The following is a 23,662-nucleotide window of genomic DNA, read 5'->3' on the forward strand; positions in this document are numbered from 1 at the left end:
ATAAAAGAAATCAGGGCTTCTTGGAGAAACGGCCGATTCTAGCATTGGGGTATGAAACACACAAGACGAGCCTGGAGCCTCTTACAGTGCCAGGAGATGGTGAAGTTTTATAAAAACAAAAAGCAAGCAAGCAAAACAAACAAAAAAAAGCCTACACTGATTGGCTATATCATTGGGCCATGGGCCAACTAAAAGAGCATGTTCAAAACCGCAACAATCCGAACAAGAAAATCAATGGAGAAGTATTGGATTACAACCCAAACTGGAAAATACCTGAGCCCACACTGAACGAGCGGATGGCCAGATGGACATACAACAGAGACGAGGCGACACCTTCCATGCAGCCGAATTCCATGTAACTTTTATGTAGACACTCTGACCTCAAGGAGGCAGAGCACAACTCCCCATTTCTTAGTGTGGAGCACGCAGTGACTTCCTTTCAGAGTACCACATGGGAAAGTGGGGGAAGAGGGAGTAACTTCACCAGGGGAAGCCTGAGGAACACTACCTCAGCCAGGTGATCAAGGTCAGCATCAACAATAATGTATCTATGTTCATACATGCAACCTCCATCTGATGTGATGAAATCGACACTTCACCTCTGTGATCTTCCTCCTAAAAAAATCCAGATCTCAGTCTACTCATGAGAAAAACAGGAGACAAATCTCAATGGAAGCGCATTCTATACAATACCTGATCAGTACTCCTCAAAATTGGTCATCAAAGGCAAGGAAAGTCGAAGGGACGGTCACAGCCAAGAGGACCCTACATGGCAACTGAATGTAGTATGCTATCCTAGATGAGATCATGGAACAGAAAATGGGTATTAGTTTAAAAATAAAAACTGAATAAAGTATGGACTAGTGATAATGTAGCAGTATTGGTTCATTAGTTGTTAACCAATGTATCATGCTAATGTAAGATGTTACTAATAATAACTATAAAATATCCTACAATACTTTTAATAGAAATGCAAAATGAATAAAACTCTAAAATGTTTTAAGACACTTAAAAAAAAACACCCCAAAATTTGAATACATGAAGGAACATACAATGTCCTGGATTGGAGAGGAAATATTTTATATACAAACAACTCATACACCTCAATATATTAAAAAAAAAATTAAAACTGGAAATCTAAATAGACACTTTCCCAAAGACATACAGATGGCCAACAGGTGCACAGAAAGATGTTCGTCATTGCTAATTATTATAGAAATGCACATCAAAACTACAAGATGTCATTTCACACCACTCAGAATGGCCATTATCAAAGAGTCTATAAAGAACAAATGCTGGAGAGGGTGTGGAGACAAGGGAACGTCCTGCAGTGTTGGAGGGAATGTAAACTGGTGCAGTCACCATAGAGGACACTGTGGAGGTTCCTTTAAAAATAGAGCTACCATATGATCCAGGGATCCTATTCCTGGAAAGGTATCCAGAGGAAACAGGAATTCAAAGATACATGCAACCCCAGCAGCACTCTTTACAACAGCCAAGACAGAGAAGCAACCTAAATGTCCGTCAACAGACAAATGGATAAAGCCAGGGTGCATACACACAATGGAATATTACTCAGCTATAAAAAAGAATGACATAATGCCACCACAACAACATGAATGGACCCAGAGATTTGTATACTAAATGAAGTTAGAAAGACAAATACGATATCACTTCTAAGTGGAATCTAAAATATGATGCAAATGAACTTACCTATGAAATTGAGACTCAGAGACACAGAACAGACTTGTGGTTTTCAAAGCAGAGGGCAGGTGGGAGGGATGGTGTGGGAGTTTGCACTTAGTAGATGCAAGCTATTATATACGGAATGGATAAACAAGATCATATAATATTCAGTATAAACCATAATGGAAAAAAATATGAAAAAGAATGCATGTATATATATGTGCATATATAATGGAATCACCCTGCTATACAACAGAAATTAATACACTGTAAATGAACTATACCTCAATAAAATAAATTAAAAAAAAAATAGGCTATGGCAGACATGTCAAACCACGTCATACACAAAGATGAGAAAAGTAAGGTTTCTTTCAAGGAACTTAAGCCAATCCATAAAATTGATTTGTAAGTGCCTGAATAACATAGAAGAAATCCAATCAATACCATTGAGAGTTGAGATAAGTAGCAAATGTATCCCTTCCTTTTTTTTTTCTAAAGGGGAAAACCAAAGTAAGGGGTACCAGAATGAGCTAACTCAATGCTGAAAGAAAGTGAAAATGTGTAATTAGCTAACATGTCCAATGTAGAGACCAAACTAAGTAATTCCAGTTATAAACAGTTCTCTCAGGTTTCACATTTATAAATTAACTGGTTAACCACAATCTCACTTTTCCTTTTTGATTATGCAGTCCCACTAATCTTAGAAATTCAAGCCTAAATGCAATGTATAATCAAATAAGTTTCCTTCTTTGGTTTTTAAATTACTCAAAATGGGTAATTCCTAAATATCAACAAAAACACCTTCATGTTCTTTTATCTTGTTATTCACATCTCATTGTAGAGAGCTGTTCTAGAGAGCTCTAGCAATGAAGACACTGCAGAAAATATCATTTACAGTAAACTTTATTTTCATTGATTTTATTTAACATAATTTCAAAGTAGGTCTGTGCTCTAAGATAAGCAAAAGAACAGATATCCTAAATCTCATTAACAGATCCTTTTCACACTGTTCCTTTAGCAGCAAGCACATAGGGCTTGGAGGGCCCCAATGGTGACACCCTAACATTCTATCCCTGGAGATGTTACCTAGAGATACAGGAAGAACAGATAACACCGACATAAAGAATCCAACTGTATGAGGGTACCACAGGAAGAAACTCTCGTGTTACATCTTACCCATCCCTTTCGGGCTTAATGATAATGACCGATTTTTTATCTCTGCAAAGTTCAGTGCTGTTTTTTGGTCTGTTCTGAAGAGAAATGTCAGAATATATGGAAATGCTGTACTTGTTTATCTTAATACATGAAAAAGAGTAGAAGTTTTAAAAATTCTTCATGAGTCCAAGCTGGGCCGTGACTATTACTGATGGGGTTTACCCAAGGCACTGATTCCAAGTTTGACGACCATCAGCAAACTGTTCAAAGAAAACACATTAAAAAAAAATTCAGGTCAAGAACAGCATGGGCACTTGACTATTTTTAAGAGACTAGACTCAGCAGGTTCCCCATAAGTACGTGCCAAGGTGGTGCCAAGGGAGAGCCAGCGGAGATGGACTCTGGGCCCTGGGGCTGCCGAAGGAGGAACATGCCAAGGGCAGTTCTGCGCTTAGGCTTTGAAAGTGTACACGCGAGTCACAGTTCCTAATGGAGCTGCCAGCACTCCAAAGATGAAGAAACAGGGCTGCAAACGCCACGGCCTCCCCCGCCGCAGAGCTGGGTGACGGCAGACCTCCCGCCTGCCAGCTTACATGGCTCCTGACCTTGGTCTACACTGGGTGTAAGACTCAACTCCTGACAGCATCCTGACTACGATCCAAGTCGGTGAGTAAGCTTTTTCCAAAGCAGATTTTAAAAAGTCTATCTTCAGATTATCTTTATTAAAGACTACATTTTAAGATCAACCTGGGTTGGATTTTACAATCAAAGTTAATTAGAAAACAGGATTCAATCAGAATTTCTTTTCAGCGAAATTTTCGTTAATAAAGGACACCAATACCGCTGAGGTATGTATAGACCCCAAGCTGAAAGTCACAGCAGCGGGTGCAGTCCCGGCTTCACAACGAAGCCGCCTCCCCTGCGGGGAGGAGCCAAGAGGAATCAGAGCTCGGATGTGAGAGCAAAATCATTTCAGAAGTGAATGAGTATCCTCATCTCATTATGACAATCAACTGTTTTTGCGGCCTTCCCTATGTGTGGATAAATTAAGGCATTTCAGCTGATGCTCAGCATCAAGTATACTGAAACAAGCACCCTTCTGAATGTCTAAAGCGTCTGGGACACTGAACCAAAGCCAGCAATGGAGCAGAGAGTACCTGGCACCTGCGATCAGGCCGGCAGGCATGAACTTTCTAGAGTTGTAGAATCTCACCCCCATGATGCCAGCCAAGGTTCCAGATGTGACTGGTGGAAAGATAAAAAGAGTCAAAAATCAATACATCTTATATGTGGGAGGACAGAAAAGTGGCCAACTTCCCACCCATCTTTCAAAGGCCCAGACCCAATCTCATAATCCTCCCCACCCACCCCGAGTCGGGGACCTCCACGCCGTCCACATTTAATGGGACTAAGTATTAACACCAACACTGGCCTCAAAGGCTCTCAGTGTCTGATCCCAGCCTGCCTCTGCCTCACCTCCTACCACTCTTCTGCCATAATTCCCGTTTTCTCCTACACTGCCGTGGGGTTTTTGTCCCCTCCTCGTTGCTGATGCTGTTTGCCCTGCATGCTCTCAGGCTCTTCCCATTCCATGTTTTATCAATTCCCACCACCTGCCCCGCAGCAGGTGCAGACGACACAACTGTCATCACAGAGAGCTCTGCCCTAACAGTGCTTCCACCTTGATGCGGTTGACTTGAAAGAATCACACAAACAAAAATTTAAAAGTACAATCTGTGCTATCGTTTGAGTCAGAAGTCGTGTCCAACTCTTTTGTGACCCCACGGACGAGCCAGGGGTCCTCCATCCGTGGGATTTCCCAGGCAAGAATACTGGAGCAGGTGGCCATGCCCTTCTCCAGGGGATCTTCCCGACCCAGGGATAGAGCCTGCGTCTCCTGCACCAGCAGGTGAATTCTTTGCCGCTGAGCCCCCAGGGAAGCCCATCATCTGTGCCACAGGTGCAATGAATGCATTACAGACAACGTAATATCAGGGGGTCCAGCCCACTCAGGGAGAAGGGCTTGCTGAGAGCGTGGAGGCTGAGCTGTGATGTGAAGAGTGGTGGCTGATGAGCTAAGGGCAGGAACGCGGGTCCAGGCAGGGGGCCGGGCAGCGGGAGGAAGCTGGGGGATGTGCTGTGGCGCAGAAACCCACCACAGCCAGGGAGAGGGCCACCCCCGGCAGAGCCCCGCGGGCCCCGGCAGGGACTGGGGTTGTCATCCGGGCGATGCGAAGGCATTAAAAGACACGAGCAGAGGGATACGCAAGCAGAGCTGCCATCTGAAAATACAACTGCAGGCTGCAGGGCACCCATGAAGAAACTCCCTCGGGAATGCAGGCAGCGGGGGCGGGGGGGGCTGACTAAGACACGGATGATGGCTTTGGAGGCAGAGAAGGGGACCACCTGGGAGGGGCTGGGGGGAGGGCGGACAGGACTTGTTGATGAAATGAACATGAAGACGGACGGGAAGAGAGCAAGGGAGACCCTAGTGGATGGAGCACAAGAGAAGACAGGAAGCCAGGTCAGACCTGACGCCTGGACATGCCTGGAAACTTCCACGCAGGAAAGTGGATACACACGAGAAAGGCTTGGCGGAGAGAGAAATCTGTGGGTCGTGTGTGTATTGGTGGTGATCTGAGGCCTGGGCTTCAATGATCTTCCCAAGGGAGAGAGTATAAAGAAAATAAAAAGAGCCAGGTTTTAAGAACCTTAGTATTTAATTGTCAAAAGAGACGGGTGGACAAAACAGACAAAAAAGACAAGAGAGACAAAAGAGAATGAAAAAATACAAAGAAAAAAAACAAGAGAATGGAAAATGGATTGGCATACTGGGCTGAGAACAGCTAAAAGGGCAAAATAAAATAAGGACTGAAAAACGTACACTGAATTTTGAAATACACAGGCTCCCGGTAGCCTTGGGGAGAGTTATTCTTGGACTGAGAGGAACAGAAGTGGAGGCTGAAGTGGGTTAAGAATGTGAGCTGAGGAAGTGAGGATGGGAGGGTGAAGAATTTTTTAAAGAGAAGTTTCGGAAAAGGAAGAAGGGCAGCCACTGAAGAAAGAAGTGGGGTCAAGAAAGGTCCCTTTTCTGTTGTTTTTAAATGGGTGAGAGCTGAGCACGTGGGCGCGTTCAGGGCTGGGACCCACCGAGGGGCTGGCATCACAGACAGGGTAGAGCTCAGAGAAGGGGGGGAGCAGAGACCCGCAGCCTGGGAGGAGGAGCGCGCCTGGAGACCGGGTATTCGCTAGCATGGAGGGGCGGCATCGGAAACGCGACTCGGGGATCTGAGGCGTGTGGGGGCAGAGCTGGGTGCCTCCTCATCCCCCCACGCCAACAGGGACCAAGGACTGGGGCTCCTTAGCTCCCCGCAGAGCTGTGAGGACCAGAAGTGCATTTTCCTTGGGGGGGGGGGGGTGTGGAGGCAGCAGGGGGCCCACAGGCCCCGCAGAGTGTCGGACACGTGGGTAGGGCTCGGGAGAAACACAGCCAAGCCACTCAGATAAGACGGAACCTTCACCCCCGCGCTCTCACGTCCAGGCTGCTCAGGGGACACGGCAGGAGCCCGCGGCCACCTGCGGCGCCCAGTGAGAGCTACGGCTCCCTGAAGGCCGGGCCTCCGTCTTATACACTTCGCTTACATCTAAAGGATGAATAAACGACTTTCAAACGGGAAAAACGCAATACTGATGAGGACCTAACCAGACACGGTCCTTCAGCGATGCTCCAGCAGACAGTTCTCAGAGGGCAATCACAACGGTTAAGAGACGCGTGCTTGCCCTCTACATGTTTAACGCTGACCTCACGGGGTCAACCTCCATTTGGGAGGGAGGAAAACCTTTCCGCGTCCTCTACATAAAAGATCAGCAGCAACGGGCACAAACCCCCTCCTTTCAAACGTTCCCCAGGACTTGACAGAAGAAGGAGAAGCATCTCAGTCTGAAGAGCCTGCCACGTCCCACCAACCCAGGGACGCATCAGGGAGAGACCGTGAAACGACGTACCTAAGAAAAGCCAAACGTTCTTCGGATCCTGAGACAGCTGATAGGAACCCAGGCCGGCAAGACCACCGAAGAGGAGCCCGGCAGCCAGGGACGGAACACTGCCTGGAAGGAGGTACACACACACCTGAGTTCTCCTGGCAGACACTCATCTCAGCAACAGGATCCCCCAGCCCGCCCCGCCACCCACCCCCGCAACCTGCCCCGAGGAAACAGCAAAGGGAACATCTTCCTGTGCCATTCAAGACCAAGGTGTCCCCATGCAGAAAAAGGTTTGGGGTAGATTGCTTTTTCCACTGGAGAAGTCAGGGCCATAACCACACCACCCCCCTCTCCTCTGACAGGCAGAGCAGCTCCAAAGGAGAAGAGAAGGCTCCTGGCCAGGGGTGATTAGCCTTGAGAAGACTGGAACTGCCCGTGGGCACAACCTCTGGCTCATCCCCAAAGGAAGGGGAAATAGGGTCAGTGAGGTAAAAAAGGATTTTGGAGAGTGGGTTCTGGTGTGTGTGCTGGCGGTGGGGAAGCAGGCAAGGAAGGCTCCTGGAAAATAGCCAGATTCACTGACACACCTGCACCTGGCTTCAGGTGGAGACTTCAAAACCACTCATGAGGAGATGAGGCTTTCTCCCACTTAAAGAGCAGAGATGGTCCTCCGGGATCAAGGCTGATGTATGGCAGGTGATGATAATGACCATCTACTACCATCCCTAACCGGCATCTTTAGATAAAGAGCCAGAAATGACTAGACAAGAAGCCTGGTTTAGGTCAGCCAGATAACCTCGAGGCGAGTAAAGGAGCAGCTATGGGGCTGATGATAAGCAGGCTCTCCAAAGAGGAGGCTTAAACCAAACCTGACTCCAACAAGACTGTAGTCTGGAAGTACTGGGAACTCGTCCTCCACCAGGAACAAGATTGCAAGAGGTTAAATAAGTACAAACCATACCTGCTTTTGCATAGCCAATGATCCCGCCGGAAGCAACCAGTGCTGCATAGCCAAAGCCAAGCCAATGTAAAGGCACTCTGAAAACAGAACAGTAAGACATTGGTGTGAAACGTGTTTTAAAAACACACAACTGTAGGATGGGATCAAAAAGGTCATCATTCCAGAACAACCCTATCACTGTACAAACGCTTATAAATCCCAGAGAGGTTAGATGACCTGCCCAGGTGAGCAGCAGAGCAAGGACCCAGATACAAGTCCCTGTGGGAGGTGCATAGTCCATCCTCCCGTAACCCCAGCTGCACCGCACTCTCCGCTCAGAGAAAAGAAACTCTGCGTTTGAGAAGCTTCTGGCTGTTCCACCCCCACCCACCAGGCACTTACAGCGGGCCAGAGTCCTTCGGCATCCTTCTCTTTCACTCTGTCCAAACCAGGCCTGCACCTGCAAAGGAGGGGCTGAATCAAAGGTGGTCAACAGCACAGCTCCCTAGCAGCCAGAAAAAGGTGGGTCAATTTCCAGTTCCAGCCCTGGGGGGATAAGAAGTAACGGCTCAACTTCTCTAAGCCTCAGTTTCCTTCACTGTTTACCTACCCTGTGCAAACTTCCCACGCTAGGGTCAGCATCAAATGGGATAATACATAAAAAGTGCTTTGCACACAGTAACTGCTGAACAAACAGCAACCATTCTGGTAATAATCTAAGTTCTAATAACACAGGCCCACGGGAAACTTCACTGACCAGCTCTCTACAGTTAACAAGCTAATCTCTTCATCATCTAACCAAGTTATAACCAAATTGGAAAATAAACACTCCTGTGCCCTTAATTCAAGTATTTTAATTAGCCTTTCTGGGGGGAGGGTGTACTGCTTTTCAGCCCCGCCCAAAGAATTAGATTATTTCAATATTCAATATTTATAACACTTTCAGACAGTTAATTTTGCATCATTCATAGTTATTGTTAGACGGGGGGCGAGAGGAAGGATAAAAAATACAAAAGCCCAAGCCGTAATTACGTAGAGTGCTACACCTCTGGCAAACTAGGGTGGAACTAATTTCTTAAAGAAATGCATCTGGTATCTATCGAGGCTAAGCTTGAAAAAAACACACAGCTCTTCTCTATAAACTATTGTCTATAAGGGTTAGGGGAGCTTGGAATCATACAGCCGTCATTAACTCGACGTAGCATTGCGTCGAGCTCTGCACCCACACTTTTAAAGAGCTGGACGGGTAAAATCTCCAGGAAACTAATTAGCTAAATTGGTAAGCACCCGCCAAGAGCTCAGGGTTCCCGCAGAATTCACAACCCACTAGAAGGAAAGCAGAGAACGAGCGGTCAAGCATCGCGCAGCCTAAAGCCGCCGCCTGGATCCTGGGGACGAAGAGCAGGCGCCAGCAAAACCTCTCATGTAATTTCTAAAAGTCAAAATCAGCGTAAAATAATAATAATTCCAAAGCACACGAACCTCCTTCCCGAAAGTCTGCCCGCACAGGTCGACCAGGGCGTACTCGCCTCGGGGCGGGGAGTCACTGTTCCGCCGGAAGTGTTGCGCCGCGTTTACTGCGTCCCAGGGGCGAGGCTTGAGACGTAGGGGCGGGGCTAGCGGCGTGGAGTCACCGCCCTCTCGGCGCCCTGGGGGCGTGGCGTGAGGCGGGGCTAGAGGCCTGGAGTCGCCGCGCCTCAGGCCCCCTAGGGGCGTGGCGTAGGGCGGGATAGAGGCCTAGAGTCGCGGCGCCTCGGGTCCCTAGGGGCGTGGCGTAGGGCGGGGCTAGAGGCAAGGAGTCTCCGCGCTCTCTGAGTCCTGGGGGCGTGGCTTGGTGCCGAAGGCCCGGCGCGTGCTCTGTCCCTGGGGCAGGGAGAGTAGCCGAGCACATGCGTCCCGGAAGCTGGACCCGAGCAGGGCCGTCCAGCACTAGTCCCAGATCCAAGCCAGCCTCGCCAAAAGCCGAAAACCCGATTGGACTCTAGTTTTGACAGGCCTGGCGAGCTGGGCCAGGTCAGCGGTGGAGGTCACCGATGGGGGAAGCATGATGGAGGTGGCTCCAGTCCTCACCAGGTGTCAACCAGATGCAGGCCATCGGAGATGGATCCTCTAGCCTCATCACCTAGTTTGCTATCGTGAGAAGGGACTATTTTCTACCTGCAGAAGATACGGTGGCCACAGGCTAGACAATCTGGCTCACTTCCCTTTGTTTTAGGGAGTGAGACTACTTTAAGAGCATAGTAAAAGGGGACTGACTGTAGGTGAGTTAAATTTGCAAGTACCTCTGCAATGTCCCCGTCCGTTCCCCCCCGCCCCAACCCCGCCAACCACAGATTAACTCCACACCTGCTTCTCTTCCCTGCCTCACCATATTCTCAGTTGATGTAACACCAATACGTGGTGTCATCCGCTGCAAGTACATAACAAGAACAGATCATACATATACAAGGTAGTGGAAAGACACGGCCATCTTAATTACAGCGCATGGCCATCTTAAAAAAGAAATGCACAAGGAGAGTTGTAAACTTTTACTGGGGGCAAAATGAGGACCATAGCCCAGGAGACAGCCTCTCAGCTCTGCAGAACTGCTCACTGAAGTGGGGGGAGCGGGCAGAGGGCGTCAGTATATGTGATTTTGGTGAAGTGGGTTGCTGTGCACTCAAGCACACATTTTTTTTTTTTTTTTTTAACTTTTAAAAAAAAATTTTTATTTTTCAGTGGGTTTTGTCATACATTGATATGAATCAGCCATAGAGTTACACGAATTCCCCATCCCGGTCTCCCATCCCACCTCCCTCTCCACCCGATTCCTCTGGATCTTCCCAGCCCAACAGGCCCGAGCACTTGACTCATGCCTCCCACCTGGGCTGGTGGTCTGTTTCACCACAGATAATATACATGCTGTTCTTTCGAAACATCCCACCACACATTTTGACAGAATGTTGGTGCTAATCACGAGGAGCAGGTGCCTCTGTTAACTATCTCTGTTAAGTGCTTTCATAGATAAGACACAAGAGACTGGGCTCATAAAACCTCCTGAAGACAGTCTCTATCTAAAGGCCTGCTCTGCCAGTTTTTCCCAGAGTGCCTTATTCCTGATTTCTACCTAAAACTCCTCTGAGTGTGCTATAGGTCAGCAACTGCAGTGCCAGACAAATGGCAAGTGAGTTTTTGGCAGCATACATATTCTAAGAGAGAACTTTCCCACTCGAAGCAACGCCTACCTTTCAGATATCAAAACGGAAGCCTGCGTTTACCATAGCTGACTTCAAACAGCCAAAGCTGATAGTGACTAAGACCTGAATAATTCCACTTAGGCCAGACCCTCACCAACTTAATGGAAGACTCTGCTGAAAAAATCGTTAGGACTTGCCTTAACCAGCTGGGATGACTCAGGGATTCCCATCTCCTTAATTAGGGGCAAACTTCAAACCTTACTTAAGCTCACCATGATACTCTCCCTGCCTTTGACACTTCAAGGAACTAAACCACAGAGATTTAATTACCTACAGTCCTAGGCCCTGGTAGAGCCATTATTTGATATAAGATACAAATAAATAAGATATAGTTTTAAGACTACCTTTGTTAGAAGATGAACTAAAGCCTACGGCCATACCATGCTGAACACACTCGATCTCATCTGATCTTGGAAGCTAAGCAGGGTCAGGCCTGGCTAGTACTTGGATGGGAGGTTAGCCAAGTGGTTTTTTTTTTTTTTTCTTTTTCTGATTGGCTGAAACAGATTTAAAATAAAGGAAATGTCATTTTCCTGTCTTAACATTTCCTTGTCATCCACTGGAAATAGAACAGTTTAATCACGTTTGGCAGCCTCTCTTTAACCTTCTGTTTAGAGTCCTGAACTTCAGCATATGCATTATACATACGTATTTTATTTATCTACAGCTTTTAAGCTTGTCTTAACATACTTCCTGGTATGAATGTCTTTTTATACCTTTTGTTATCAAAATGAACAAAATCCTCATTAAAATTACACTTGAAAACACCAAAGTAATGCAGGTTTTTCATTCTTCCCCCACTTAAGAAGAAAATCTAAAAAATAACTCCTTTATCCACTTCTGGTAAGAAATGTGTTAAAGATTTTCTATTATTTTAAGCCACAATATTTTGAGAAAGATCTTTATTTGCTTTACACAGCAGTAAAAATTATATATTATAGGCTGCATGTGTGTGGGCTCAGTAATTATTTCATGTCCAACTCTTTTGGGAGCCCTCTGGACTGTGGTCCACCAGACTCCTCTGTCCATGGGATTTCCCAGGCAAGAATACTGGAGTGAGTTGCCATTTCATTCGCCAGGAGATCTTCCCAACCCATGGATCAAACCTCTGTCTCCTACATTGGCAGATAGATTCTTTACCACTGAGCCACCTGGGAAGCCCATATTATACATTAAGATACTATATATCACCATGATATATAATTTATATTTCCTATCAAAGTTTTACCACAGTTTTTTAAAAAAACCTGAAAGTGATTTTTAAGCTGTACATTTTCTTCAAAAGAAGAAATTCCTAGCTTTTACTTAGGGGAAAAAAAAGTATATTTGAAAAAGTTATTCTGGTAGGAAAAAATCTGGGATTCACTGCATCATTCATATTTTCTTCTTTTTTCTCTTTTTTTCCGACATTTCGACCGTTTTTCTCTTCTTGGCTGACACCAGGCTGTTTCCCTTCGTTGGCTTATTATTGTCACCAGTTAAGCTACATTTCTCTGCATCTGGTTTTGTCTGCCTTTCTTCCTCCTGAATTGCATGGCCAGATTCCTCTTTGTTGCTTCTGGACTGTTCTTTACTTACTAAAACACAAGAGACAGTGTGTTTAAAGGCGGTTTTTCCCTCTAAAGTAAAATAAGTTGAGAATAAAGTGAAGTTATCTGGCGCTCCTCCACCTCAAGAGGTAACTATTTAAATTTTTTTAAAAGATCGGTCTCACTTACCAGGAGCAGGCTCGGCGGCAGCAGGCGGGCTTTCTTTCGTGTCTGTCCCTCTGTCCAGCCACACCCCAAGACATGTCAGCCTGGCGTTCGTGTTTACTTCACACAACAGAGATGGGGAAACTTTCTACAGCGTAAGAAAGAAAATGTGAGATAACATAAAGCAATCTTAAATAATTACTTTTATTTTTCCATAATCAAGTTACCTTAATTAAAAACTCACACAGCATTTTCTTGAGTATAACAGGAATGCTGTTTAGAAAATACTTGCGACCTTGACTCGTGATTGGTTTGACTATGTCCACCAATTTCTAAGAAGCACTTCACTAAGGAAAGGCACTGTTTGCTCTTGTTTGGTTCCAGGTTTTAACCAAGAACCCTGCACAAAGCAGGTGCTCAACAAACCACACTCAGAGACTGTTTTATAAGAGAAGGAAGAATAATAAACCAAGACTCTGCAAAAGGGACACTACCAGAGAAATTAACTGTCAAATTATCTGGTTCAAAACTATTGTTAATTCTACAATTGATCAAAAGTTCCCCAATTTTTTTCCAGCAACAGCAGGATTTTTATCTATCAGAAGCTTATAGAGAAGATCATCGATATACAGAAGAGAAGAAAATGCTGTTTCTCTGACTGAATGAGCAGGAGTTCTGGGATCCAGCCAGCTCAGACTCACCAACACCAACTCCTGGGGCAGCACTATGGAACCCTAACTTTAAAACCACGAATATCAATCATGCCTCAAAGAGATTTTAAACATGTGAAAGATCTGTGCCCAATGAACCTTTGAGAAAATCCACCTCACTTAACTCAAAAGTCATACTGACAGTAAGACTTGCCTTTGGTTTATTTATATTGTGCTAAGACACTGACCTTGTCCTGCTTAAGCTTCCACATTTTGATGAAACCATCGCTTGATGCTGTAACAAGAACGTGATGCTCTGGAGTTTCGAAACTGAACATGCCTTTTACCCTAGGACAGAAACAGTGACACCGTAAAAGAGCCTTTCCTGCAGACAGTACGATGCTGCTAAAAAACTTCTAGGCACACAGTCTCTTGACTTTTCAAGGCTTAAGGTATTTCCAAACTGCTCAACAAACAGTGCCAAAAATTAAACATGCCTCACAATCCCATGAGTTGGTCTGAGTCATTTTCAGGGTCTAAATTCCAAGACAGAATTGACTATCAACCATATCTTAAGAAGGACTTGAAAAGATGATAAACTATAAATAGTCAGATTATCAGGAATAAAAGGAATTATCAGGAATTAAAGGAAATAAAGATATTTAAACTCCCTCCACCTCAGGAAACTATATTGAAAGACAGAGGTGACCAAGGCCTCTTCCCCTTGTCCTCAGGGCCTACCACCCATCTGAGCTACTATCATCTTCTTTCCGGATTACAGAGTAAACTAACTGGCCTCTCGGCTTCCATTTTTGCCCTCTAACAACTTTCTAAAAACTCAAACAATGTTATTCCCAGGCTTAATATTCTACAAAGGTAGGTTCGGTTTCAAAACACCACAAGAGGGAGGAAGTGGCTGGGACATAGATAACCCAACACCTACAAAGGCACTTGATATAAAACTCAAACTCCTTCCCACAATATGCCAGGCCCAGCACCATTTGGCTCCCTCTGACCCAGTGAGGGTCTTCTATCTGCTCCTAAAATACACCAAGTTCTCTTCTCCCTTAGGGCCACTGTGCCTACAATTCTCTCCCTTTCAGAAATAGTTCCTTTTATCCCAAAGGTCTCATTCCTCCTTCCCCAGTCATCCCATCCAAATAAGTTACCTGTGTTATTCCCAAATCGTAATACCTATTTTCTTCCTGTTAAGATTATCTGAGTTCTTGTTTATCTGTTTGTTGCCCCAAGAGAAGATAAGAGCCACGAGAGTGCAAGCTCCTGCTGCAGTTTTTCATTGCTGATGCTCAGTGAATACTTGTTAAATGAACGACCAAATACCCCTGAAGAGCTATATGGCCTTGAAGAATAGGCTCCCTTCCCCAAACTAGGGCCTGTCTAGTGAGTGCGGTATTCTATTTGTAAAGAGAGATTTCTCAAAGCTAAACCATGATTTAGAAAATGAAAACTAAGAATTGTTTGGGACTTCCTTGGTGGTCCAGTGGCTAAGGCTCCAGGCTCCCAATGCAGGGGACCTGGATTCGAACTACATCCCACATGCCACAGCGTGCTGCAACTAAGACTCGGAGCAGCCAAATAAATAAATAAGCATTTAAAAAATAAATAAGAGTTGTTTGAAACATAAAAGAACATGCAAATAAAACACATTACATGATCACCATTTTACAAAATTACAGCGGAAAAAGCAGGGGCGGAGTCAGACAGAACTGGGTTGGTTCCTATCTCCATCACCTAACAGGGGGGTAAGCTTGGTTCAGTTATTAACCACTGACCCTGAGACTCACGTCTGCCTGCAGAGATACACTGAGCAGTAAGAGGTAACGGAGATGGGCGCAAGGCAGAGGTCAACATGTCATTTATTTCTCCTGCAGGAAAAGCAGAGTGTGGGAAGGGGCCAGTGGACAGGCGAATAGAGAAAAAAGACGAGTGGTTGGGGTAGAGCTAATTTTTTTCCCCATTCAAGTATGAATTGAGGGTTCCAGGCTGCAAGTAAAATGAAATTATTGAGAAAATAAGTCTCTTGTGCCAATGACTAGTCCTGGTAATGACTTCACCACTTTTGCATCATTATGGCCCAGACAACATTCCCACCATCCTCTTGGGGGCAAAAAACAGCTATGTAGATATGTCTATTTCTGCAGTCATTCACAAAAAATGTCTGCCTTATGAAGCTATTGCATTTATAAGAGACTCTATACATATAAGCACACAGAGATTAGTGTGTTAAAAAAAAAAAAAAAGTACCTGTTTTCATGAGCTTTAAACTCAGAGAGGCATGTTAGGGAATCACAGTCAAAAAACCTTACAACCTCTTCATCTCCAGCCACTGCGAGGATAGATTCCTAACAGAGGAAAAAAAACAAAACATAACGCCCAGAATGTCATCAGCAATTCCGACCATCACCATATACACTCAACTCCCACCACTGACTTCCGATCACTTACTGAAAGAAACGTAACAGAAGACACTCTCCTTTCATTTGTGATGGTGCCACTGACGGATGCGGTGTCAAGGTGATAGACATCTATTCTGTTCAGTATGACAACTACGTATTTCTCTCCTTTTGGGGACCATTCCACTATGTGAGCATCTGTAAGTTACAAGAACAAAGCTGCTGTATTTCATAGATGAAAAAAGAAACTGATCAGGGTCATAAAAAATAGCAAATATTTACACTGTGCTCTTTCACATCCATTATTTCATAAAATCTTCACAGCAAACTTATGATGCATATTTTGTGAGTAGACTTTAGACAAGGAACTTAGTGAAGAATCACTAAGGTCATACCGCTCCTGGGTGGTAGAGCCACGCCAATAATCCCAATAGAAAGAGGAGGAAAAAAAAGTGACCCGAGGCCTATGCTCTCAGAGAGAACCACCACCATGTAAGGAAATAACTGTAAGTATGTGGACACGAGAACTTGTGTGTATACACATTAACGTCCTATCAAATTTTCAAATGCATTCTAAACAAAAACACTCACTGTGGGCTTCCCTGGTGGCTCAGTGGTAAAGAATCCACCTGCCAATTCAGGAGATGTGGGTTCAATCCCTGATCCGGGAAGATCCCACATGTCTCGGAGCAACTAAGCCCGTGCGCCTCAATTATTGGGCTCTTATGCCCTAGAGCCTGCGCTTCACAATAAGAGAAGCCACTGCTGTGAGAAGCCCACACACCGCAACAGAAGAGCAACCCTCAGTCGCTGCAACTAGAGAAAAAGCCCTTGTGATGATGAAGACCCAGCACAGCCAAAAATAAATAAAATTAAAAAAAAAAAACCACTCACTTTGTTTTATGTTTTTTATGAATGCCGATCTTCCTTCCACAAGATTCCATGTTCTGCAAAACAGGAAGCTCATTTACCGCATAATCACTGACTGACCAGGTGTAAAGCTAAGTTTAATAAACACACAGATGAACATTTACTACTTGGCCATTCAGAAGAACTGCCTTCTTTCTTACGGTAATGCCCGAAATAGTTCTTATCAAGCAAGATTAAAACTCACTCTGTTCCCACAGACCTTTCCTCTGCTGAGTTCACTATATTTTCAAAAGGTTTGACTTCCCAAAATACTTCTTTATATTAAGACCCCTCTCTACTCCACAGCTGACGACTGTAACGTGGCATGTGTGTTTGAATTTAGAGCCTTTCATTTTCCCCCTTTCCTTATGAAAAGGTTCACAAGCGTTCAGCTTTGCCCTGGTGTCTGACAATGGCAGACAGTATAGAAACAGTGCCAACACCAACTTCCCTGCGGCTCAGATGGTAAAGAAGCTGCCTGCAACGGAGGAGACTTGGGTTGGGAAGATCCTCTGGAGAAGGGAAAGGCCACCCGCTCCAGTATTCTGGCAGTACAGCTATGCCAGGGGGTGGGCTCTTACATTTGAAGACCAAAGACCAGAGCTTAGTAAAGGCGCTCCTGGACCTTCACGACTCACCTCAGTGTCTTATCTGTACCCACAGACAGGGCCAACTTGCCAGATGGGTGAATGGAAAGGAAGGTCACGTGTCCTCTAAAAGGAAACCGACAGTTAGCCCCCAGCTTGACCGGCACCTGGAGACCACGGAGGGGAGGCGGGACTCACTTGTGAGCTCTGATCGACTTCAGGCACTCCCATCTCTTTGCGTCCCAGACACAAATGAGGCCGTCCTCAGCCCCGCTGATCAAGTGCCTGTTGCCATGGAATTTCAGGCAAGTTATCGTGCCTGTGGAGAAACCAAGCCCGACAGTCTCTGTTACGTGTACGCCCATCTGTAGCTGTAGTGCCAAGCCAGCCACAGGCATTTCGTGACTGAGTGAGCATGGCTGTGTCCCAGTAAAACTGCGTTTATACAATCAGGTCACCAGCCTGGATTTGGCCTGCTGACTCCTCTGGCTGCAAAGTCTAAATATTTATATTTTCTCTTTTTCAGAATAGAGTTATGGACCCCGAGTCAGTGCTGTCTCTGCACAAATCCTGATCAATTCTTCACACGGCCCTTTATACTGAAAGTCAAAGATCTGTGAGGAATAATTGTGCACAGACCCCCTCTAAAAACCAAGAAAAACATGTGGGCCTGTGTACTCCTCACAGTGGGAGACTCTAGCCATGTCTGCCCGCATCTTCCTCCTTCACTGCTGGCTTATTTCTTATTTTGGAAATGTTGCTTCCCCATGTCTCCTGCTGCTTCTGCCCATGATTCCACCTGTTACCCGGAGAAGAGCTTATGTACTACCAGCCGTTCAAAAACAGCAGTTGTACAAGAAATGAAGGAAATCAAGAATCCTGCTTCATTCATCCCCTATTGAAACCCTTCCCAGGCCAATCCCTTTCTTGAAGTTGAACACCTGTGCAGACCAGGTACAGACCAGACTTGTTCAGCTTATGCCTCCAAGCCCAAGGGAGGGAGAAGCCTTCCATGTACGAACTGGGACTAGGAGATAGAGAAAAAGGAATGCACCCTGAAATCACCCAAAGCTGAGCTTCTGCCAAAAAGCAAAACACTTGTCAAAGCAGCTAAGGACTATCTCACAGGGCACGTAAGGAGGACACTGATCACTCCGAATTTCTGCTACAAACAAACAGCAGACTCTCGCCTGGCGAGAACCTCTGAAATAGATGAAAGATGGTTTAAGAAAAGGGGTACTTGTCTTATCTGCCTTTTGTTGCAGAAAATTAATTTCCTCTGGCAAGTTTTTCTAAACTAAGCATTTGAGTAAGAGATTCTCCTGTCCTGAGCTCCACCTTCCCCCTCTTCTTCTGGAGCACACATGAAACCCCTCCTTCTCTGTCCCCTGGGAAAACACAGTGACAACAGCGTATGATGCTCAACAACAGGAGCTTCCCTGAGGCTCAGCTGTTAAAGAGTCCACATGCAACAAGGGAGACCTGGGTTCGAGCCATGGTTTGGGAAGATCCCCTGGAGAAGGAAAAGCTACCCACTTCAGTATTCTGGCCTGGAGAATTCCACGGACTCATGGGGTCGCAGAGTCGGACACGACTGAGCGACTTACACTTCACTGGGAAACAAATCACCTGTTGGGTCCGTCTGTCCCTTGATCCTGCTGCTATCCTGGTCAACTTCACCATTAGCGTGAAACCCCAGCCGTGACTTGGGGATCACCCCTCCTGACTTCCTTGACTCCAGTAACCTTCACCTCCTTGCATTCCAGTTCCTCACACGGTTATCACCTGGAGCTTTTCCACAGTAAGTCTCCAGCTCTAAGACTCTATCCCGACCACAAACGTTCACCTTTCCAGCCCCTTCCGGCCTTCCTCCACTCACACTTGCCTGCTTTTTGTTCGGAGATCTGCAGATCCTTGACACCCTACTCTCTCTAGGCCAACAACCTATTCTTTCTCCAAAATCCTCAGTTCCCGTGTAAATCAATCCTTCTCTTGCACACACCAAGTAACTTTCCTTTGTCTACAGAAGTGTGCATAGCCTACTGTCAATAGATGTCCATCGACAGCTTCCAACTCCAGCAGGCAGGTTCTTGGGGTCTGTCCCACACTCACACTGCCAGCACTTTCCTCAGGCCTGCACTGCTCTCTGACCCGTTCAATCCCAACCTCCTCCACTCGAGGTCCCTTGGGATCTGACCCCACTACGTCTCCAGCCACCCCAACCTCCACGTCGACCTTCTCAGAACACCGAGCTCCTTACACTTCCCCAGGCGCACCAGTGGTCAAAGAAGCACAGGCTCCAGATGCAGGTTCAGGTTCTAGTCTCAGTGCTTTGTGACCGAGGGCAGGTCCTGTAACATTGCTGAGCCTAGGCTTTCTCTTCTCTGAACTGAAGACACAGCTGGTCTCTCCTGGCACAGCGCTGGGTACCTGGCCCTCCCCCAGAGAGCCAGCTTCTACCGTGACGCTGCCACTATGCCCCTCACACGGCCTGCCCTGCCCCAAGTGTCCTTTTCTCCACCTTGCCAGTTTCACCTGCCCAACAACTGACCTCTTCTTATAAAACAGTTCATTTTAATGTCATTTTAAGGAAGCTTTCAGTGAAAACTTGCTTCTTCCTTCTGCCCCACTAGACTGAGTAAAGTGCTTCCATCCTGGCCCAATACAGACTGGGAACAACTTAAGGATAAAGAACCACACTTTGTCCACTTCTATATTTCTTAGCACAGAATCTGCTCATGTGAGACACTTACATGAATTGTTCAGCTGAAGTTGAATCATAAATTGCCTCAACACTGTTATCTTAAAGGATATGATTTTCTTACCATTGTGATGCACGAGCGCCCCATGATCTACTTTCTTTTTCATGTCATAAATGTGAATGGTTTCATCTTTGCTCCCGGTGACTACGAAGCGGCTGTTGACAGCCACTGCTGACAAGGAGGCAGTGTGGGCGTGGTGGGTGAAGTCGGCCACAGGAGCCCATTTCTGAAGAGAAGAACACATGGTCAGTGCAGCGCCACGGTCACATCACAGTTCTCTACAGAGAGGGAAGTGGCGTCACGATCCATGGAAACTGAATGGATTCTGCGAATGGAGAAGAGACTGTGTGGTGACAGGCAGGTTCAGAGAACTGAATAAAGCAGGGACAGTGAGAGAACGAGAAGGCAACACTGAACACCGTGACTTTAGAAACAATTACGAAGACTGGCCTGGAGCTTCCCAAGTGGCTCAGCAGTAAAGAATCCACCTGCCAGTGCAGGAGATGTGGGTTTAATCCCTGGGTCAGGACGATCCCCTGGAGGAGAAAACGGCAATCCACTCTAGTGTTCTTGCCTGGGAAATCCATGGGACAGAGGAACCTGGCAGGCTACAGTCCATGGGGTCACAAAAAGCAGGACAAGGACTGAGCACATGTACAGACGAACACTAGGCTACGGGGACTTTAAAATCTCATCCAGTCCCTTAACTCCTCAACAAGTTTACTTATCCCTGAGCTTCCCTATCATTCATTCACTCAAATGTCCAAATTTTGATTTGAATTTAGTCACTCAAATACCAAATGACTATTATGTGCTTGGCACCATTTTTCACAGTGAACAAAACACACAGAACAGTGAACAAAAGAAACAAAAGCACGTATTCCAACGAAGCGTCATTCTGTAGGACTGACAAGACAATATGGTATCACACAGAGATAAGTATCTATATAATGACAAGACCTATAAAGAAAAACAAATAGGATTTGCATTAATACCAATATAAGCCCTAGAGAATGACCAATAATGAGATCTCAAGACCTCTATGCTTGCTGCAATGTAACACTCAGATTGAATGAATGCGATTTGCTGAGTGCAAAGAATGACCGCTGAATACACACACATACCCCAACCCCCATTAAAGGAGATGCATCATGAAGCATTAGCAAAATAAATAAACCAAGGAAGAAATAAATTCACCAAACTTGTTCGAATACACTCAAGAAGTGTTATAAGCTAATTCCTAAAAAAATGACAGCAAGATAGTCCTTCTGTCAATCATTTGAGTGAAGGTGCAACACTCCTGAGGGGCTGCTGTGGCCATAAATCAGAGAATAACCTTTGTCTGGACATCTTACAGAAGGAACATTCATCATCGGGGCTACTTCCTGATTAGGTTTAGAGGCAGTACTAGGTTAATGGTTAAGAGCTTTGAGTGAGAGGAGAGGGAGGCTCAAGAGAGAAGGGATATTTGTATAATTATAGCTGCCTTGTGGTGTTGTAGGGCAGAAGCCAACACAACAGTGTACAGCAATCTTCCTCTATAAACAATAAATTAAAAAAAAACAAGAGCTTCAAGCATCAGAGACAGCGTCAAAGGTGAGTCCCAGGTCTGCCGATTATCAGCTTTGTGGCCTTGAACAAGCAGCTTAACCTATCTCAACTTCTGGATCCTCATCTGCAAAAGGGGGACAACCTCAGCTGCCTCAGGGGGTTGCTGTGAGGACTCCATGTCTGCAACATGGAAAGCACCATTATTACAAACACTAACACCATCAGTAGCATCATCTTCTGAGTATTCAGAACATGTCACCTGTCAACCAGAGGCAGATGAATAACCAGAGTAGACAACAAAATAAACAAAAGCAACTTAGCTAAGTGACATACTTCCAATTTTCTGTTAATTCAAAACTGACACCTCAACTACTTCATAAATAAGTACTCAATAGTCTCTAGGAAATTATCTAAGGAATTCCTTTAGAGGGAAAACACAGTAATGGGCTTAAAATGTGACCTTATTTCTAGTAAGAAATTTCTGGCTATTTCCTACCTGTCTGAGTACTCCCAATTTACTTAACTTTTATATTCGTACACTTAGTAAAATACTTAACATTTTTGGTGTTGTTCAGTCGCATCAGACTCTTCGCAACCCTGTTAACTGTAACAGGACAAGCTCTCTGGGGTTCTGTAGGCAAGAATACTGGAGTGGGTGGCCATTTCCTTCTCCAGCAGATCTTCCTGCACAAGAGACTGAACGCTCGTCCCCTGCACTGGCAGGTGGTTTGTCTACCACTGAGCCCCCAGGGAAGCCCACAATATTTATCATACTTTACTGTAACCTTTTCTCTACGTTATTTGCCTTCCTCATCATCTCCCTACATGATTAAGCTCTCCAATGCAGAAACCATACCTATGGGTTCTTCGCACCTTCACTGCAAGTCATGCTTCCCATTGGAAGGGCCCAATGATGAACTGGTGTCATTTTACCAACGAAGCGTTTACCTGAATCCAGCGCGAAGAGTTCGCTAAAATTCCAGGACAGAAACTCAGGGAAATAGCGAACTGTTCTTTCAACTTAAGGGAAAGACTCTTAAATTAAGCGACGGCTCACTGGCCCCTTTTGCAGAAACGCAAACTTGCTTTGTGAACCGTAGTCAGAATGTTCACTACAAAAGCCAGATACCACGTCTCACTAAATGCCTTCTCCATGCTTCAAAAGGCTAAGTATATGTTCTAAATACATTCTCCCTATATATTCTAAGTATACTCTAAGTCTCTTGAGTTTCATTCATCGACGAACCCCTAAAACAGCAGACAGTGTGTTCCTCTGAGGTGCTGTTTACCCAGGCCGCTGAGAATAAGGCCTGACGCCCCGCTGCCCCACCACCGGCGGAACCTGCGGGCGCGGGCTCTCACCTCGTGGTGGCCGTCTGCCTCGGGCTCCGGGTGTACAGCGAACCCAAAAAGGACCTGCTCGTAGCATCCAGCAACCAACTCCATCCAGCGGCTCACGCGTCTCCTCCTCAGCGAACCCGGCGCAGCGCAGAGCGGAAGTGACGAAGGCGGATGCGACGGAAAAGAGGGTCCTTCCCGGGTCGGCGCTCAAGTTACGTCAGGCCCGTGGGGCTGCCTTTTAAATGCCTGCATCCATGGGGGGCGGGGGTTGGTTTCCGGGATAGACGATCAGGCGGAATTTCCAAGGAGGGAATAATGAAGGACGCCCCATGACGAAGATGCTCATTTCAAGGAGGAAAAAAACCTGGGCGCCAGCAAGCATTTTCGAGGGAGCCTTGCGCTAGGCGCTTCTGAGACTAGTGGGCGGGACAGCCTCTGCGGAGGCCCCGTTTCCGGGGCGTCTACGGAAGGGGCGGGCACTTCCGGTCAGGGAGGGAGGCGGGGAGCGGGCCCAGCGTAGCCGAGTGGTGTGTGCCAGTGGATCCTAGGCTGTGATGGCTGGTAGAGAGTTACGTCTCCTAGTTGTGCTGGAAGCCGTTTCTCGGACTCATTCTCTGTAACCGGGCGAGGAGGGGTGGCCTTTAGGGTTCGCCTTGATCGGAGGGGTCCGGTTCCTGCGCGCCCACCCGGGCCGCATAATCTCTCCGAGCACCTTTCCTTCCTCTTGGTTATGGCTTGACGAACCCTTAAGGA

General features: G+C 46.1%; 2 protein-coding genes across 3 annotated transcripts; both read right to left on the reverse strand.

The window, feature by feature from the left end:
• Positions 1-2,573: 2,573 nt before the first annotated feature.
• Positions 2,574-9,378, reverse strand: TMEM14C (transmembrane protein 14C). 2 transcript variants are annotated; one of them, XM_065912862.1, is made up of 6 exons: positions 9,248-9,378; positions 8,168-8,311; positions 7,787-7,863; positions 6,847-6,948; positions 3,999-4,086; positions 2,574-3,101 (listed from the first exon to the last, which is right to left on the reverse strand). In XM_065912862.1, the coding sequence occupies exons 2-6, from the start codon at positions 8,188-8,190 to the stop codon at positions 3,047-3,049; spliced, it is 345 nt and encodes a 114-aa protein (XP_065768934.1). In that variant the 5' UTR covers positions 8,191-8,311; positions 9,248-9,378; the 3' UTR covers positions 2,574-3,046. The 2 variants fall into 2 exon arrangements, with proteins under 2 accessions (XP_065768934.1, XP_065768933.1); XM_065912861.1 differs by having other exon boundaries at positions 8,168-8,225; positions 9,248-9,345.
• Positions 9,379-11,886: 2,508 nt separating this feature from the next.
• On the reverse strand, positions 11,887-23,077 carry PAK1IP1 (PAK1 interacting protein 1). Its single transcript, XM_065912800.1, has 10 exons — positions 22,931-23,077; positions 20,081-20,243; positions 17,454-17,574; positions 17,307-17,381; positions 16,654-16,706; positions 15,812-15,957; positions 15,611-15,708; positions 13,594-13,693; positions 12,720-12,843; positions 11,887-12,578 (listed from the first exon to the last, which is right to left on the reverse strand). Exons 1-10 carry the CDS (start codon positions 23,012-23,014, stop codon positions 12,376-12,378), a joined length of 1,167 nt encoding a protein of 388 aa, XP_065768872.1. The 5' UTR covers positions 23,015-23,077; the 3' UTR covers positions 11,887-12,375.
• Between the last annotated feature and the right edge of the window lie 585 nt (positions 23,078-23,662).

Source organism: Muntiacus reevesi, chromosome 20 (assembly GCF_963930625.1).
Source record: "Muntiacus reevesi chromosome 20, mMunRee1.1, whole genome shotgun sequence".
In the NCBI taxonomy this organism is placed as follows: domain Eukaryota; kingdom Metazoa; phylum Chordata; class Mammalia; order Artiodactyla; family Cervidae; genus Muntiacus; species Muntiacus reevesi.

Bases quoted from the DNA above. Each gene is read 5' to 3' on its own strand.
- TMEM14C (XM_065912862.1), bottom strand. From the start codon at position 8,190: ATGCCGAAGGACTCTGGCCCGCT. The intron at 4,087-6,846 runs GTACGTCGTTTC...TCTTTCCACCAG, and splicing joins GAACGTTTGGCTTTTCTTAG to TCACATCTGGAACCTTGGCT. The intron at 3,102-3,998 runs GTACTCTCTGCT...TTCTTTGAACAG, and splicing joins GGCCTGATCGCAGGTGCCAG to TTTGCTGATGGTCGTCAAAC.
- PAK1IP1 (XM_065912800.1), bottom strand. From the start codon at position 23,014: ATGGAGTTGGTTGCTGGATGCTACGAGCAGGTCCTTTTTGGGTTCGCT. The intron at 12,844-13,593 runs GTCAGTGTCTTA...CTTACGCTGTAG, and splicing joins GGAAGCTTAAGCAGGACAAG to AAAGTTTCCCCATCTCTGTT. The intron at 12,579-12,719 runs GTAAGTGAGACC...CTTGTGTTTTAG, and splicing joins TGCCGCCGAGCCTGCTCCTG to TAAGTAAAGAACAGTCCAGA.